This window comes from Glycine max, chromosome 20, assembly GCF_000004515.6.
Source record: "Glycine max cultivar Williams 82 chromosome 20, Glycine_max_v4.0, whole genome shotgun sequence".
NCBI classification, from domain to species: domain Eukaryota; kingdom Viridiplantae; phylum Streptophyta; class Magnoliopsida; order Fabales; family Fabaceae; genus Glycine; species Glycine max.
Window position 1 is genome coordinate 36,213,276 of NC_038256.2, and position 18,875 is coordinate 36,232,150.

The 18,875-nt window shown below is 33.5% G+C and overlaps 2 protein-coding genes and 1 pseudogene across 5 annotated transcripts; 2 read left to right on the forward strand and 1 right to left on the reverse strand.

Moving 5' to 3' along the window:
- The first annotated feature begins 82 nt into the window (after window positions 1-82).
- Window positions 83-8,185, forward strand: LOC100780642 (germin-like protein). Of its 4 annotated transcripts, none has more exons than XM_041013251.1 (2): window positions 83-2,319; window positions 8,032-8,185. In XM_041013251.1, exon 1 carries the CDS (start codon window positions 659-661, stop codon window positions 1,280-1,282), a length of 624 nt encoding a protein of 207 aa, XP_040869185.1. In that variant the 5' UTR covers window positions 83-658; the 3' UTR covers window positions 1,283-2,319; window positions 8,032-8,185. The 4 variants fall into 4 exon arrangements, with proteins under 4 accessions (XP_040869185.1, XP_025983249.1, XP_040869184.1 ...); XM_026127464.2 differs by lacking the exon at window positions 8,032-8,185 and adding an exon at window positions 5,694-6,305; XM_041013250.1 differs by lacking the exon at window positions 8,032-8,185 and adding an exon at window positions 5,968-6,305.
- On the forward strand, window positions 5,936-6,527 carry LOC106797696 (germin-like protein 9-3; annotated as a pseudogene).
- Window positions 8,186-11,796: 3,611 nt separating the features above from the next.
- Window positions 11,797-15,023, reverse strand: LOC100791822 (LEAF RUST 10 DISEASE-RESISTANCE LOCUS RECEPTOR-LIKE PROTEIN KINASE-like 1.1). Its single transcript, XM_006605869.4, has 4 exons — window positions 14,196-15,023; window positions 13,560-13,613; window positions 13,197-13,454; window positions 11,797-12,934 (listed from the first exon to the last, which is right to left on the reverse strand). The coding sequence occupies exons 1-4, from the start codon at window positions 14,911-14,913 to the stop codon at window positions 11,979-11,981; spliced, it is 1,986 nt and encodes a 661-aa protein (XP_006605932.1). The 5' UTR covers window positions 14,914-15,023; the 3' UTR covers window positions 11,797-11,978.
- Window positions 15,024-18,875: the final 3,852 nt, after the last annotated feature.

Here is an 18,875-nt window from a genome sequence, read left to right on the forward strand (position 1 = left end):
GTCCTAAGTCCTTTTGTTTTATTTTGTTGTTCCTCTTAATGATGAAAGTGAAGATTGGAGGATGTATTGAAGACAGTTTAAAAATATTGACACTTGCAATATATCTAGACAGTATTAAGTCTTCATACATTTCCGATTTTTGGGCTGTTATCCTTCCCTGCTTTTTCGTTCCTAAGTATGATCTAGATCATTTTACAACTTCATACAATGTTATACTGCTCAAGCATATCACTTATAGTATGTATGACTATATGATCAATGTGCTTGAGCATATCACTTATAGTATGCATGACTATAAATAACATTACTCTAACTCATTTAACAAGTTCAACAAAAGCAAAATTAAAACTATTCTTGTTATGTGTTTGGACTTTGGCATGAGAGCTACTCATGCAAACTTTCTTGTTGCCTACGTCTCTAACAATTCTGTCTCTTTGGTGCCCTCAACTAGCTAAATGGCAGAAACAAACAGCTGCATACTGCAATAAAACTTGCTTCGAAATCTCCATACTTGTTATAATACAAGCAGCCAGCATACAGTGTAGAGATCCCTATAAATAGATCATGAAATTCAATGCACATCATCTTCAAACTATATTGATATCTAATTAAGTTTTCCTATAGCCTCAAACTTTCAGCCTCATAGATAATTACAATCATGTCTCCCCCCATCTTTAAAGTACTCACACTGATCATATCTGTTTTTGCCATCTTGCAAATATCAACAGCTGGTGACCCAGATATTCTCACTGACTTCATAGTCCCACCCAACACCATACCTAATGGCAACTTCTTCACCTTCACTGGCTTCCGTGCCATTTTTTCACCCAACAACATTGTCTCAGCTTTCAAAGTGTTGAAGGCAACCAAGGTAGAATTTCCAGCCCTCGATGGACAAAGTGTCTCATATGCAATCCTTGAGTTCCCAGGTGGCAGCATCAACCCACCACACACACACCCTCGTTCTGCAGAGTTACTCTTCGCCGTTGAGGGTTCCCTTCAAGTGGGGTTTGTGGACACAACCAACAAGCTCTTCACTCAAACACTACAAACCGGAGACCTCTTTGTGTTTCCAAAGGGTCTCGTGCACTTCCAACACAATGCAGATCCTCAGAAGCCAGCACTCGCTATATCTGCCTTTGGAAGTGCCAGTGCTGGGACTGTGTCAATTCCTAGCACTCTCTTTAACACCACCATTGATGACAATGTCTTGGCTCTGGCCTTCAAGACTGATGTTGCCACCATTCGAACTCTGAAGAAAGGCTTTGCTCCTAAAGCATGATGATAATGGATAATGGATATTCCCACTAATTACCGCCTTTAGGTTCCATATTGTATCACTTTGTTTGCTTTGTTACACAGGCTTCCAATTACCCCCGCTAGTGTTTTGCTGTTCAATAATAAGTAGCTCTACAAAAGGGCATAAGATGCGAAATGCTTGATCTAATTGTTATCAATTGAAATACAATAAATAACTTTCTGGTGTTATCAATTTCAAAAGAGTTTTAGAGTTTCAGTGTTATCAATTTTCTGACATAATTTCAAGCCTCTCTGAAGAAAGGCTTTGCACCTAAAGCACGATAATGCACCTTTAGCTTCTATGTTTGTGATATTTTGCCTGCTTTGTTACATAAACTTTCAGTCACCCCTGCAACCAGGAGTCCCGTTATCAAATCTTCAAGGCATGAGGAAGTCACCTGTCCCAAAAGATGTTGATTTGAGAGCACTAGCTGAGTATACAAAAGGCTTTAGCGGTGCTGATATAACAGAGATAAGCCAGCAAGCATGCAAATATTTCCTCTTTCATCTCCTTTTCTTTCCTTCACAACTTTCTATTTCACTAGCCCAATTGTCTTTTTTTTTTTCCTTCACAAATGTAATATATAAAGAAGAACTATATTATCACAAAATTTAGTCTCTATGATGTAATTATTTTTAATATATTGTAAAAAAATTGACCTTACTTTTCTGAGTCCAACTCCAACACCAACACGCAACCAAAGCGGAAGAAGCCCACACCCTCTCTCTATAAATATCCCAAACTTCCCTCACACATCGAACTCTACCCTCCTTCAAAACACTAAGCACTCGCTTGGGTTCGTGCAGCGCGAAACCCTCGGCTCGTTTCAGATCTCCTTTTTTTTTATTCTTCTCTCTTATCTGATCTACCGTTGGAGATCGAAGATGGTGTCCAACGCCAGCAAGAAGAAGGCCGCTGCTGTTATGGCCGCCACGTCTTCCAAAGCTGCCGACAAGGTCGCCAATGGAATCACAGATATGCAGATTTCGGATCGGACCTACACCTCCAGAGATATTCGAGTAAGTAACCCTAACCGTAATAGGGAATTATCGGACATTATACGATTCTTTTTTATTGTATAATTCAAAAACAAAATTCAAATAAGTTATATTTTAGATTAATCATGTGTCCATTAGATATAGAGATTTATTGGATGCCAGATTTCAGGGTGTAGAAAAATCGGTTTGCCAAAAAACCCCTCCTAACCGTTTTAATCGGTTGTTTTTATATCAAAATAGTTGAACTGCTTTAAAATTGGATTGGTTTTTCAAAACCGGTTCTGAATCGTACTGGTTTTTCAAAACCGATTCTAAACCGTACTGGTTTTTCAAAACCGGTTCTAAATCGAGCTGGTTTTCAAACCAGTTCTGAACCGTTTTTGTTTTTCAAAAAACCAAACTGATTTTTAAAACGTTTCTGAATCGGACTGGTTTTTAAACCAGTTCTAACCACATTTTTTTGAACTGATTCCTAAATTGAACTGTTTCTCAAAAACCGGTTCACAATTGAACTGTTTCTCAAATACCGTTCTGAACTGGATTGGTTTCTAGAACCGGTTGCAAAACCGAACTGGTTTCAAGAACCGTAATCAAAACCGGACTGCATTTGAAAACTAGTAGGAAATTGGACGGATTTTTAAAACCAGTTTAGACACGGACAGTTTTTGAAACTGGTTCTTAACCGGATTTGTTTTTTAAAACATGTTCAAAACCAGACTTTTTTTAAAAAACTGGACTAGTTTTTTTAAAACTAAAAACAAACTTTTTTATAACCGATTCTGAACTACACTGTTTTTTAAAACCGGTTTTGAACCGGACTGTTTTATAAAAATTGGACTGGTTTTTTGAAAACTAAAACCGGTTCAAACCTGGACTTTTTAAAAGCGATTCTAAACTACACTGTTTTAAACCGATTTTGAGTCAGACTGCTTTTTTTAAAACCAGTTTTGATAGAACTGGTTTTTGAACTGTTTTTCTTTATAATGAAAAACATGGATTCAGGTGAAAATTTCAAACCGATTTTATAGAAATAATTTGGTTAATACTAAAATAGTGTAGCCTTTTTTCAAACCAGTTCGTGTAAAACCCGATTGGGTTTCCATTTGGTTATGATCCAACCGGTTTTTTTTTTCACACACCTTACAGATTTATTTTTAAGTTTTGAAATGTTCGGTTAATGATTTAAAATATCTTGTCGGACAGCCTAACGTTTTAGTAATCTTTAGCTAAATATATTTTTTTTTTCTGTTTTGACTGGCTTGCTTGCTATCAATTGAAAATTGAAACTGTTGGCTTGCTTGCTATGCATGCTCATATATTCCTCGTTTAAGAAGAAAGCATTGGATAATCTACTTAGATCTTTCCTTAATTATTAATCCGGTTTGGTGTGCAAATTTTTTAGAACCGAGTTCATAGCAATAAAAAAAATTTTAAAAAAAATAGTAAATTGACAATGACATAACATCAAGATGCTTTATTTAACTTGATTGTCAAATTAACGCTATTGAGAAATTTAAAAATTCCCAAAAGTCAGTGTTATATTTTACAACTTATATAAAAGAATTTAAATTTAAGTCATATTTAATTTCATGACTTCTATTAAAAAAAGTTGAAAAATATAGAAATTCACATACTATTTTACTACTTTGTAAAGAAAAAAGTAAAAGTCATGAATTGATTAATTAACGACTTCTATTAAAAATGACTAAGGAAAATGTTGATGACACTTTTTCAAAATATTCTTTGTATGATTAATTAAAGGTTAAATTATTCATTTGATCCATATAGTTTCATGATTCTTATTTTTTGTAGTACTTGAAAATAGTCTTTTTAGTCCTTATAATTTTCAAATTATCTAAAAGATAATTAAAATGTAAATCATAGGGACTAAAAAGAACATTTTTAAACTATAAAGACTACAAAAACACTTTTAAACTACAGGGATTAAAAGAAAATTAAAATGTAAACCATAGAAATTAAAAAGATCACTTTCAAATTACAGGACTAAAAATGTAAGAATCATAAAATTATAGAGACCAAATGAGTAATTTAACCTTAATTAAAATTAAATAAATATTATTAATTTTAGTGGGCCTCAGTTAAATCACGAGAAAAATCATCAAATAATATGTGAAACCTATCAAAATTATTCCAAAAAGATAATTTCAAAGAGTGTTATTAACATTTCTTAAAGAAAAAAGTTCTGATAGACAACGGTCTGTGAGTTGCATCCTCACATACGACTGACTACATTTCGGATAATTTTGCAAAATCTCAATAAAATTACCCTTGTTACATAAAGTTCGTTTTTTCCTGAATGACAAAGTTATATATAGACTACACTAAATGAGATGTTGTAAATGTCAATAAAATTATCTTTATAGAATCACTTTAATAGAGACAAAATCTTATACATGATTTAACATTGATGTAGATAAGGATTAAAAATATCTAACGGTATTCCTTCAAATGATTTTTGTCAGGGACATTTCTCTCTTCAAGTTACTTGGCAATTTTGCATTTAAAATAAAAATAAATAAATAACCTTGACGGCTTGGCCGAAGCAACTATGTTAAGCTTAAATGAGATCAATTTTAAGTTTATGTTTGTCTTCAACCTGGTCTAATGGTTTGCTTAGTGCAATACCATCAATGGTCACATGTTCGAGACTAGACAGTCCCTTCACAACCAAAACCAACAACCCGCAACAACAGATCAAGTTTAAGTTTATGATAATGCTTTCTTTTCAGTGTGGTCAATTTGTAAGTATTAGTTGCTCCAAATGAGTTAATACGTGCAACCTAATACCCAGCTGGATCTGATGTTTATCTGATGTTTACAAAGCTCATTCTTGTTATCATTTTGGCTGTCTGCAAAATTTAATAACTTAAAAAGCGGAAAACAAATAGAATATGCTCTCTTTTTTGGATAAAGAGTATAATATGCTCTTAATTCCATCGAAATATATAACAGTGTAAATGAGATGAGCTTAGAGTCTTTCTTTAGTTTTAATGTCCTTTTTAATGATGAAAGTGAAGATTGATCGAAGGATGTATGGAAAAATATTGAACATATCTAGACAGTATTATGTCTTCATGCATTACCTATTTTTAGGCTTTGTTATCCTTGCCTGTTATTTTCGTTCCTAAGTATGATCTAGATCATTACGTATCTTCGTACAAAAATTATACAGCTCAAGCATATCACACACGGCTAGTGTGTATGGTATATAAATAGCATTACTCTAACTCATCTAACAAATTCAACAAAAGCAAAATTAAAACTAGCTAACTTTTGTTATGTGGTTGGACTTTGGCATGAAGAGCTACTCATGCAAAAGTTCTTGTCGCCTATTTCTCTAATAATACTCTGTTTCTTTTGATGCCTTCAACTAGCTAAATGGAAGAAACAAACAGCAGCAAACCACAATAAAACTTGCTTCGAAATCTCCATACTTGCTATAATACAATCAGCCAGCATACAGGGTAGAGATCCCTATAAATAGATCATGAAATTCAAAGAACATCTTCAAACCACATTGATATCTAATTAAGTGTTCCTATAGGCTCAAACTTTCAGCCTCATAGATAATTACAATCATGTCTCCCCCCATCTTTAAAGTACTCACTGATCAATCATATCTGTTTATGCCATCATTGAAATATCAAGGGCTGGTGACCCAGACATCCTCACTGACTTCATAGTCCCTCCCAACACCACCATATCTGATGGCAACTTCTTCACCTTCACCGGCTTTCGTCCCATATTTTCACCCAACACAACTCTCAGATTTCAAAGTGCTGAAGGCAACCAAGGTAGAATTTCCAGCTCTTGATGGACAAAGTGTCTCATGTGCAATCCTTGAGTTCCCAGGTGGTGGCAGCATCAACCCATCACAGACACCCTTCTGCAGAGTTACTCTTCACCGTTGAGGGTTCCCTTCAAAGTGGGATTTGTGGACACAACCAACAAGCTCTTCACTCAGACACTACAAACTGGAGATCGATCTCTTTGTGTTTCCAAAGGATGTCGTGCACTTCCTACACAATGCGGATCCTCAGAAGACTGCATTCGCTATATCTGCCTTTGGAAGTGCTAGTGCTGGGACTGTATCAATTCCTAGCACTCTCTTTAACACCACCATTGATGACAATGTCTTGGCTCTGGCCTTCAAGACTGATGTTGCCACCATTCAAACTCTGAAGAAAGGCTTTGCTCCTAAAGCATGATGATAATGGGTAGAATCAATTAACTAATTACCACCTTTTAGCGTCCGCATTTGTGATATTCCCTCTGAAAGTTCTGCAGTCCAATAAGTAGTTCTATAAAAAGGGTTTGAGATGCCTAATGAATGTTTTATCCAATTGTTGCTGTAATTGTAACCACCCGGAATACAATAAAGAACTCTATTGTGTGTTAATTTTCATATCAAATGAGTTTTACTGTGCAAATCGATATGCGAAAGTAGGGATCAAATTAAAGATGTATTACACATACGGGTCAATTTAAGAATACGCTACATGTATATAGTGACCAAATTTAGAATGCATTATATGACGGCAAACGCCAAATCAGTTAACATTTGTACGTATAGCGAGACTAATTTAATAAGTCTTTATATATAAGAACCAAAATTTTCACAACCTATAATCTGTTGTGAATAATATAATATAGCAAGAATAAAAAGATAAAAAAAATTAATGAGCATTAATTAAAAGTATAAAATTGTAAAGTGTCTGCATGTCATTATTCTGTAATATAACCAATCTCACCTTCAAATCCACCGTAAAAGAAGTGATTACATTGTTTTACAAATCCATTTTCATACAACACAATGTCATTGACTGAGGTATTCATTGGACGAAAACTCAATTTTAATGTTACCAACCAGGGGTTTAGTTCAGTTAATTAACAGAATATATGAGTATTATAAATTGTCTATTTGATGCCTACACAAACCATTTTTTTTACATTACCATCAAATGTTTTCTTTTTCTTCATTTTTTTCCTTTGGTGTAAAAATGTTTTCTTCAACTTGAATTGTTTGTCAAAAGTAAAAAAAGATGGATAAATTACTCTAACTTGTATTTTGTACTGCATATCCTATGTTAATTATAACATTAAACATTGTATATATTTTTTATATAAAAAAATTGTAATGCCAACCAATTAAAAATAATGATATGAATTGGTAGTACAACTTTTGAGGTAATTGTCAACAAAACTATTTACCCTGCATGCACTATATAGTTCTAACATTTTCTTATTATTATTTATTCATTTTCTATCCGTAAATAAACATTAAAAAGGATACACCACATTTTAATCCATAATAATTTAATTTTAAATACTTTTGTCCTCTAGCTTTCTTCTATTTGTGTTATTTGTTTGTCATCCACATTAAAATGGATGTTAGCACAGCTAGCCTTTCTTGAGTTTCTTCGGCAGTTTCTGAAGCTGTTGTGGTCCATAGAGTATGGATAAAATCAACCGTTTTGTTATAAAGTTTTTTGCAGGAACTATATAAACCCCTTAAAGGGAATCTCTTTTATTCGCTATCCAACAAACAGCACCCGGTAGCTTTATTAAAGTTCATCACATATGATGATTTGATAATATTCCTTTTTATTCTTTCGAGGTCGAGACTAATTTATACTTTGCTCAAGAGCCTATATGTTAATCTTGAAGGATTTTACGAAGTGCATTGATATGTTTGATACTGGTTGTGTTCAGGTTTGAAAACAGGTAAGGCTGGACCAATAGAGAATATGCTGCTAAGGTGCTATTGCTGTTAGGATCTTTGAGACACGTCACATGTAAAATAAAATTAGGAAAACAATACTTCGACATCCAAAATGTTTATTGATACCTAGTGAGAAAGAAATAAAAGAGAACAAAATAGAGGTATTATAGATTCCATAATGTGATAAGAAAAGATTAAGAGATAAAAAAAATGATGTGTTAAATAATGTTTGAAAAAATTAGATATTCATGTTCTAAAAATTATAGTATCATTATGTTACATGTATAACACTTGTGCTTTTTTTTCACCAAATATAATACTTATGGTACTCAATAAAGAACAGCCTCATGTTTGACATTAGAACTTAGAAGTACTTTATTCTTAAAAAATGCTATTTTATACACACAGTAAACAGGGCACCGGATCGAAAAGGGAGCAGTGTAAATTAAGTATTGCTACCACTGTAATCATCTAAAATACAAAAAAAAAAAAAGACCTTATGCTATAGAAAAATAGAGAGAGATTAGGTTTATACCAATTTCCGGTACAAAAAGTATTGTTTAAATTTTTATTTTTTATTATAAATATTAAGTTAGTAATACTGAACCAAATTGGATCCACAAACATTTGGGGCTTCCAACCATCATAGACAAGAGGAAAAAAGCTGTTTTCGATTTATCAAAGATCATATTTGAAATTGTATTAATCATTGGACGAGCAATCATTTTTCTAAGGCGGTAAAGAAATTCCTTTTAAATCTGTTGCTCAATCTATCTCTACTTTTTGCATGAATGTCTCTTTGCTCCATCCTACTCTTGAATATGAATTACAGAGAATGTTGAATTCTTTTTTGTGGGGTTGAAACAACCAACAAAGGAAAGGCATTAAGTGGCTCAATTGAGATAAAATGTCTAAAAAAAAGGAACATGAGGAGTGGGATTTTGACAATTACATGATTTTAATCTTGTCATGCTAGGCAAGCAAGATTAGGGTTTGATGTCCGACCAAAATACTATAGTAGTAAAAGTTTTCAAAGTCAAATATTTTTTATCAGTGGACTTCTTGGAAGCTTAGTTAGGGCACAATCCAAAGTTTTATAAGGCCTAATATCTATTCTTCAGAGGTAGTGATGAAAGAAGACTTGCAATGAAGGATTGGAGATGGTAATTCTATTCGTGTTTGGACTAAACCTTGGCTCAAAAATTCAGAAACCATTATGTGACATCTACTAGCAACAACAAAAACTTGGACTAGAGAGTTGGTGACCTTATTGACCATGATTTGCGTGCTTGGAAGATTAATGAAGTGGCTGCCAATTTCAACCAAAATGATGCTTAACAATTTCATTCCATTCCTCTTTTCAACACTGTGGTTAGTGATAAACTTATTTGAAAATTTACAAGAAATGGTGATTATTTTGTGTAGTGCCCATCATAATATTATGGAGAACATGTTGGATAACTCTAACTTTTTTTTTTTTTTTTGATAAAGGCAATTGGATGCTTCTCTGGAAACTACAAACTCCTCACAATATCAAGAACTTCCTTTGGAGATTGTTTCAAGGCTTCCTCCCCACTAGGTTTAATCTCCGCAAGAAACATGTCCTTTGCCCTCTAGATTGTGTTACATGTGAAGCAAATATAGAGAACGAATGAATGACACCTTTTTCCTAGCTTGTGACTATGCAAAAGAAACATGGACAGCAACAAACTTATGGCATTTGGTTGATAATTGTTGGACCACTGCGGATAACATTCATGATTTTATGTTTTAGTTGTTGCAGGATTCTAACCCGAGCATAAGATCACGCATTGGGGTGGTTCTATAGTGTATGTGGAAGGCTAGGAACTCGATGCTTTGGGAGGAAACTTCATCGCCTCCCACACTGTCGTGGCAGCATTTCACAAAATGGAGGAATATCAATTTGTTGTCCAGGCCAACCCTGCAAACTCCTTCAAGTTATAATGACATTAGTTGGAAACCTCCTCCTAATGCTTTCATAACTTGAAGAAACATAAACTTTTGGTATTGGATTCTGTTTGAGAGATAAATGGCAACTTCATCAAGGCAAAATCATCAACAATCAATGGCTTCCCAACTCTAAGAGAAGCTAAAGCTTGGGCACTGTTCAATGCCATTCTCTGGCTGCAGTAGCACTAAAGTTTTGCCATACTCGATCGATCTAAGAGAAGCTAAAGCTTGGGCATTGTTCAATGGCTTCCCAACCAGATTTTTTTTATCATACTCGCTGCTGTAGCACTATACACATTATTATTACCCTTCTCCCGTTAAGATAAAGCTGATCTCTTCCCCTATTCCCACCTAGGTACATAGGATATTTAAAAAAAATGAACATCTCTCTTAGTAGTGAGATCCGGCAAAAGAATATGAAAGGTGATTTCATTGTATTTCTGACCAAGAACAGGGCTTACCACAAGAATTTTTTTTGTAGGGCGATAATTTTGAAAAGACAGATTGAATATCTTTCCTTTAATCCCAGGCAAAATACGATCAGAGGATGCCAGTGCCAATTAATCAAAAACCTTCTGGCAAAATAAGAACAACACGTACATTCAAAGCTCCTTTTTTACTACTAGCAAGAACTTGTTTCACTCGCGTATCATAAGCAATTCAAGCAATTGCTTCAAAATACAATATTAGGAAGTAGTACTTGTGGAAACTCAATATCCACGGGCTTATTAGCTAAATAGCAATTGGTCCAGATAATATGACCGGTTGCTTCTGAGAGATTTCCATAATCTTGTTATGCAAAAATTGGATATCATGATCAATATGAAGATGGATCGAATAATCCCTTTCTTCGTAGAAGAAAAAGCATTTTCAGTTTGAATGGTCTAATCATTTTCAGTTGGCAAAACTCGATCGATCTAAAAACGAGGACAGGTTCAGTTTTCAAAACTATACCTGTTATATTTTTTTAAAAAGTATATTTGATATTTTCTTAAAAAGTATATTTTTTAAAATAATTATGTACTAATAATAATTTTTTATTTAATAGTTAATATTTTGTATATCGTGATATTATATTCATGACAAAATTGTTTATTTTATTTTAATATATATTATAAAATATAACGATATTATTCATATCAAACATAAGTAATATCAATCTCGTAAAATATGAGAACTTAATTAAACAATTAATGTAATTGATGTAATCGATTAGTTGAATTATTTTACCCTAAAAAAATTGCTTTAATTACCAATTCTACTTATGCTTTAATTTATTTATTTATTTTCTTTTTGAATTGATATTTCTAATAATGCATTAGTATTTAAGAAATGGATAAAAATCGTTAGTAAAATAAAATAGATGCTTAATGAATGATAAGTCACATGGATCAATAAAAAGATAATAATTTTGAAATATTTTTTGTTATAAAAGTAAAAAAAGAAAAACAAAACAAAGGTTATAATAATATACAAATCAATTAAATTAAAATTTTATTATTAAACGTGAATTATTCTTTTTGTTTCTTTCTTTCAAAATGTATTCCATGTCAGTTTTAAACACATTTTGAATTTTGTTAGTTTTTATTTTTTTTATTTAATTTTTCTTTAATCAAATCCATATTTTTTAATTACTACAATTTTATCAAATTAGTTTTAATAACTATTCTACTTGATTTAATTAACATATTAGCTTGTGTATTTTTAATTTAATTTATTTGCTTGAGCAAACTTTTATTTTATTAATTATCTTTAATTATAAATTATTTTCAAAACATCTTTAAAATTAAATTTTATTAATTAAAAAAATTCTATATTTAATTGTAAAAATTGCCAATAATTTTTTTTACATTTTTTTTTTGGTACATAAAAATTGCCAATAGTTAAACTCACATATTGAATTAACCACATTTCCGTCAATCCCAATACAACAAAAACTGTAAACAAAAGCAATAAACTTTCAAGATTACCCACTGCCATTAGGCGTAGTAGACTCACTGTGCCATGTATCAGTGACGGCTTTAGGTGAAGGATGAACCATCATTTTTCTCACTAATCCATTCTCATCCCAATCTGGTGAAGGTAGAGAGGGGGGGCGTAAATCTTCTACATCATCTGGATGCTCACCCATATCCTTCCCAGTTTCAATTCTCATCAGCACCTTCAAAACCTCGTCCATAGAGGGTCTCAATTCCTTGTCCCGTTGCAAACACTGAAAAGCTAATTCTGCCACCGAAACCATCATCCTCTTTACCTCACTATCTGAATCAAAACCAAGACAAGGATCAACCAGCTCACTAAATGCACTTTGCTGAATCTTATTTATGGCTAGATTTGACAAGTTAATCTCATCCCTACGCCTTGTCATATCAATAGCTGGCATAGATGATAATAGCTCAATAAGCACAACCCCAAAACTATACACATCACTCTTGTTTGTGAGCTGGTAGCATTGGTGATATTCTGGATCAACGTAACCTGGGGTTCCTAGTGGAGCAGTGGAAACATGCGTAACATCGTTAGGGAACAACCTTGAAAGACCAAAGTCCGCAACCTTAACACTGAAACTTTCGTTAAGGAGAATGTTTTTGGTCTTGACATCGCGGTGGATGATGTCAGAAGCATGGAGATAAGACAGTGCACTTGCGGTCTCTATGGCAATTTTCATTCTTGTGTGCCATGGAAGAGTGTCGCGCCTTGCTAACTCACCGTGGAGGTGGCAAGCAACAGTGCCATTTGGAACATGCTCATACACAAGGAGTAGTTCACGGCTGTGACTTGAAGTGCAGCCATAGAGGGACACCAGATTTTTATGGCGCAAGCGTGTGAGGATTTGAACTTCGTTCATGAACTGTTCTACTCGCCTGTAGTTGTGCTCATATAGACGCTTGATAGCAACTTCTCGTCCATCTTGCAGTTTTCCTGATTGTTCAAAATCAGATCACTAGTTAATCATTTAAACATACACAACGGCTAATCCGTATCATTGGGATATTAGTTAACAAAATAAATAAAAAAATATTATTGGGATGAAAAAAATTATGTTTTTTTCACTCTACTGTAATTTTCATAATAAATATTTTTTTTAATTTCTTAATCAATGTTTTAAGACACTCGACAAAGAAATCTTTAAACATAATAAGCAGAAGTAGTAAGCACCAAGATGAGGTTAAAAATGGTTTACCATAGTAAACTGTTCCAAAGCCTCCACTTCCAAGTTGTCTGGCGTGGTGGAAATTATATGTAGCTTTTTGAAGCTCCTTGTAAGAGAAGAGAGGGACTCCAAAGTAGAACCTGCCGTTTTCTGGATCAGGATTTGAGCTCGGACCAATTACATCAACATATGTGTTTCTTGATTGGGATTGGGGGTGTGATGGAGTATATTTCCGTCTAAATACTATGTATCCAATGATCAGAATAGCTGACAATATAACACTTAAACCTGCAATATAGGGAGATTCTAACTTTTAAGATACGATACTTACAGATCATAAATAGAACTCTCACTCTCTGGACATCTATTATATATATATATAACGCGCGTTACCTGTTACAAGTCCAAGTATCAGCTTCAAACTTTTACTACTCTTATTCTTTGGTCCTGCAGATGAAATTAAATGAAGAAATTTTTAAGTAAACAATAGAGGAATGATGTGTTAGGGACATAAGGTCAGATTAGTCTGAAGAAGAAAATTATGCAGGCAAACTAATTCTAATTGCCATAATGCCAGTAACGTAAAGCAGTCAAGTTAGCACTCAGCAATCGACTTGACTCTTACCACTGAAGTGGCAGATAGAAAATAAGGATATGCTCAACGACCAGAATTCGAACAAAATAATAATAAAATGGGCACAGCCATGCCTAAGACGAGAAAATGATATTTAGACATCCAAAACGTTATTTTAACACATAATAACAGAAAAAATATATATATAATATGTATGATAGGTGATAAAATGCGATAAGAAAAAAGAGATGGAGAGAAATGAAAAATGTTAATACTGTTTAAAATTATTGGATGTTCAAATATTATTTTCCTTTCACAAATTCATAGAAGCAACTAATAGTTACCTTAAGGATGATTTGCATCCGGGGCTATAAGACACTCATCCAATTATCCAAACACGTAAGGAAGCATTTGAATGGATTAAGGAATAAATGAGAAATTTATGTGAAGCGTACCTTCTTTACAGTAGAACTTTTTATTGGCGTCAAGCCGACATTGGCCTCCCCTGTGATTATAGCACTGGTCACAATCATTAGATAATACTACTTGAAGAACCATCTCAGCAGATACAAACGACAGAATGTCATTGGTATCAGTCAAGTCTTTTGATGATATCTGAATAACTGAGCAGGATGAGAAAAGGCTATGCGCCTCCTTACTATTAGGAGTGGGAAGGCTGTCATAATATATATCATAATCATATTCAGGGCACGGGTGATTAAAATAATGTGTTGGCGGTTTCATTTTGAGGCTTTGTTTGCATTTGAACAGTGTTACATTGAATTTTATGTGAATAGAATACAAAGAAGAAAAAGGGGAAGGAAGACTATAATTATTCTTCAAAGTGCCACAAGGGTTTTGTTGTAAACGCTTGTGAAAATCTTCATCCAAAATTGAAATCGCATTCTGCTGAGCCACGCCTGTAAGCACTATGCCTTTTCCATTTTTCTCGAGCTGAATCATTTTTCTGTGTTGATGAGGATTATCACAATCATGTATGGCTAGCAAGCCACAGTCAGGTTTTTCTGCCTTGGTGAAAGGGTAATGGAAAGTTCCAAGATTACCACAAGTAAAGGAGTGTGGACAATCTTGGTGCCCATTTCCATAACCAGCGGAGAGAATGAGTACAAGGTGACAAAACAAGAGGAAGCAGAACAAATCAACTAGAGCCATACCAAATTCCCAATAATTTTAGGAACAAGTGATGAACTCTCTTAACAATAACCGGATTTTCTTTTGATGAAATATAGTTGATCTGTTGACGTTATGGTTAGTGTTCTTAAACTTACACATTTACACCAGCGTCACAATATATACATGTCACGTATCAACTCATCTAAAGCAACGTCTTTGATTCGCAAATTGACTTGGAAAATGAGCTAGGAAGACTTGGAGAAAAAATAGATGTGTGGATACAAACATCTTTTGTCTTCATCATTACGTCAATGAAGCCTGACCCACAACGTTTTCCGTTCAATTTCTTCTATTGACTATACAGCATATTGCCACAAAAACAGGACGGGAATGGACTCTTCCAAAATCCATACGTTTGCCAATTTACAGTTCGAAGTTGGAACTTAGAACTTCAGTCCTTTGCTGATGGTCACCACGAGATTGGGATATATGAGAAAACTTTAGTTTCTGAATATTGCAACAAAGTGACAATTAGAAGGGCAAGTAAATGGGATTTTGGAATCTAAAACTGTTTAAAACAACACAAAGAAAAATCACAAAAATGATTTTTGGGCACTCAATGTACTGTTTGACACACACCTGGTTAGAGAGATAAAAGAGAGAAGAATATACATATGAGTAATATATATGATGTGATAACAAGAAGAAAAAATGAATGTTAATTAGGCATTTGAAAAATTAAAGTGTTAAAAAACCATTGTTAAAAAATTAAGAGTTTAATTTGTTTGAGCATACTTATTTAATATATGTGTATTTTTTACTTTTATGAATAATTACAAAATGATATTTTGAGAGATTGAATTTAGCATATATGAATGATAAATAATGAATGATAGGCAATGAGACGGTTTTGTGGTTCAAGTGTTCAACCTAGGGAGGGAATGGATATGATTAATGTTGAGCCGTTCAGGTCAAAGTCGGGTATAAGAATACATGTTATGGAAAACGCGTCTTGACAAAGTCCTTAGTAAATTTCATCAATTAACATTTCTTGGCACCAGGATTTCCCAGGAAGGATTCAAAGAGAGAATTTCATAACAATGCCACAAAAATTTTAGCTATGCTCATTTGAATTAATTGTAAGGCTATAATATGAGGGACGGTTCATATGATGGGCACGGGAACCTAACCAAATAGTTTCGTTGAAAGAGATGTAGATAATTAAATGTAAGAGATTAATTTTGAACTATTTTAACTTCATATTGCTAAATCAATAAATGGTTTCATTATTAAAATAATTCTCTGAATTTTTGTACAAAAATAATAATTTTCAGGTTAATTAAGTCTTTATACTCAAAAACATTTTTAAAAAGTCTTTATAAGTTAAAAAATGTTGTAATTAAATTCATATACCCTAGGCATGTGTTTGGTTAAGCAATGCGTAATCATGAGGCACCTCCCTTGTTTTTTCACGATGCCGACAAAGCAACTCTTTGTTGCTTCTGCTTTTTCATTTATTCATCATGATTTTGGAAGCTAAAATCGATTGTAGTTGGTATCGAAACACACGCTAACACCATCAAAATTTTGTTAGTTTATATTTTATTTAATTGTATTTTTGGTCCTTCATATATAAAATTATATTTATTTATTTATAAGAATTGAACTCAAGTATTAAAACTTTATAATAATTCTCACACGTTGTTAATCAATTTAAACTACTTGAGAATTATTAAAATAAACTATTTAAATATCTCAGATTTAGAATTAAAAAAAAAAACTCAGTCCGGCATATCAACCTTGTCCAAGTAGTGGTTGACCCGTCAAATTATGACTTGCATTATTTAATTTTTTTAAAATTATTATCAGCACTGCATTGAGTTATATTATGCAAATCGGTGAGTTCAATCATACAATTAGTCCAACTCATTTAAGCGGGTTAAATAGATTGACAGGTTAGGTGTAACCCGTTTTCCACATCTACTTCTCATCCATCTCCCATTATTTCTTGAATCTTAAAGATAGGAATATCAGATTACTAGTTATTCAATTAAACAAGTACAAGTACCATCAATCTTAGTTCCAATCCAACTTCCAATAGAGAGGGAATGGTTTACTATGCCAAACTGTTCGAAAATCTTCACTTCCAAGTTCTCTGTCGAGGTGGAAATTATGTTTAGCTTCTTGAAGCTCCTTTTAAGTGAAGAGATGGATTCCAAAGTACACACTGCCATTTTGTGTCGGGATTTGAGGGCGAGCCCTGGTGCAGCGGTAAAGTTGTGTCTTGGTGACTTGTTGGTCATGGGTTCGAATCCGGAAACAGCCTCTTTGCATATGCAAGGGTAAGGCTGCATACAATATCCCTCTCCCATACCTTCGCATAGCGGAGAGCTCTGGGCAATGGGGTACGAAGTTTTATTTGAGCTGGGATCAAGTACATCATTATCTTTCTTGATTGATATTGGAGAGTTTTCCTCTAAATAGGCATCCAATTATCAATTATCAGAAGTGACAATATAATGCTTAAAACTGCAATAGGGGGATTCCAACTTTTAAGATATGATACTCATATCATAAATACGAACTCTCACTTCCTGGATATCTATTAAACAAACAAAAAAAAAAAAATATTGCGTACATTACCTGTTACAAGTACAAGTGACAGCATCACATGTTCACTCTTACTATAATGCTTTTCCGCTGCATATAAAGTCAAATAGAAGAATATTTTTAGGTAGACAATAGAGCAATGGAATGTTAGGGTCACATTCGTCTAAAGAAAAGAATTATGACAGTCAAACTAATTCAATTGTCATGATGCCAGTAACATAAAGCAATCAGTCAAGTTAGCACTCAGCGATCTCACTTATCTGATCTAGTTCTGGCATGAATTTTTTTTTTTTTAATCAGCCTATAACACTATAAAAATAACTAACAAGGAATTGTGCCGAAGATAAGAAAAACAATCGAATGGAATAAGAGTTGACTTATGAAAAATTTATACCAAGCGTACCTTCAGAACAGTTGAACGTTTTATGGTTGACAAGCAGACATTGACCTCCTCTGAAATTATAGCACTCATAGCAATCATTAGATAATACAACTTCAAGAACCATCTCAGCAGACACAAACGGTAGAATGTCTCTGGTATCAGTCTCGGTGAAAGGGTAACGGAAAGGCCTTACATTCCCACAATAGAAGGAAGGTGAACAGTTGTACACTTGATTCCTATTTTTATAACCAGCAGAGAGAATGAGTACAAGGAAAAGTAATGAACTCTCTATTAATGCTCTATAAATGAAGCTATGCCAACTGTTATTGATCTTTCACAGATTAAAGATCGATACACCGTCGTGTATCAATTCATCTAAAAGAACGTGTTTGATAATTCGCAACTTGACTTGGGAAATGAGCATGGGTGACTTGGAGAAAAATAGAGGCAGATGCAAATAGTTATCCCAGCAATGAAGTGTCAAACTAAAAAAACAAAACATAAGAACATGAGAGAAGATAGCAACATATTTTATATCTATAACAATGAGTAAAGTCTCAATTCTAACATGAAGCACGACCCACCGTGTTTTCCATTAAATTCTCCTACGGATGATACTTCATATTGGCTCAAAAAGACAGGACGGGAGTTAACTCTTCCAAATTCCCACATTTGCCAATTTAGAGTTCAAAGTTGTGGGATTCTTGAGAAAACTTGAAAAATTAAGAGGGAAAAAATTAAGAGCCATATTGATTTGGACAAACGTTGTGTATAAATATAGACAGTGTGCTTATGATGATATGATAAAATGTTGAAATCTTACTGGACAGTGTGCTTATGATGATATAGACAGTGTGCTTATTTTAAATTAAATCTTACTAGATCTCTTCGAGTTCATAAGGTCAACCTGAACAAGAAAATTCCATAAAACAAACCAATTTAAACAAGGTTAAACATGTTTTTTATTCTTATAAATATAGAAAAGTTCATTTTTTTTAGTCCCTCATTC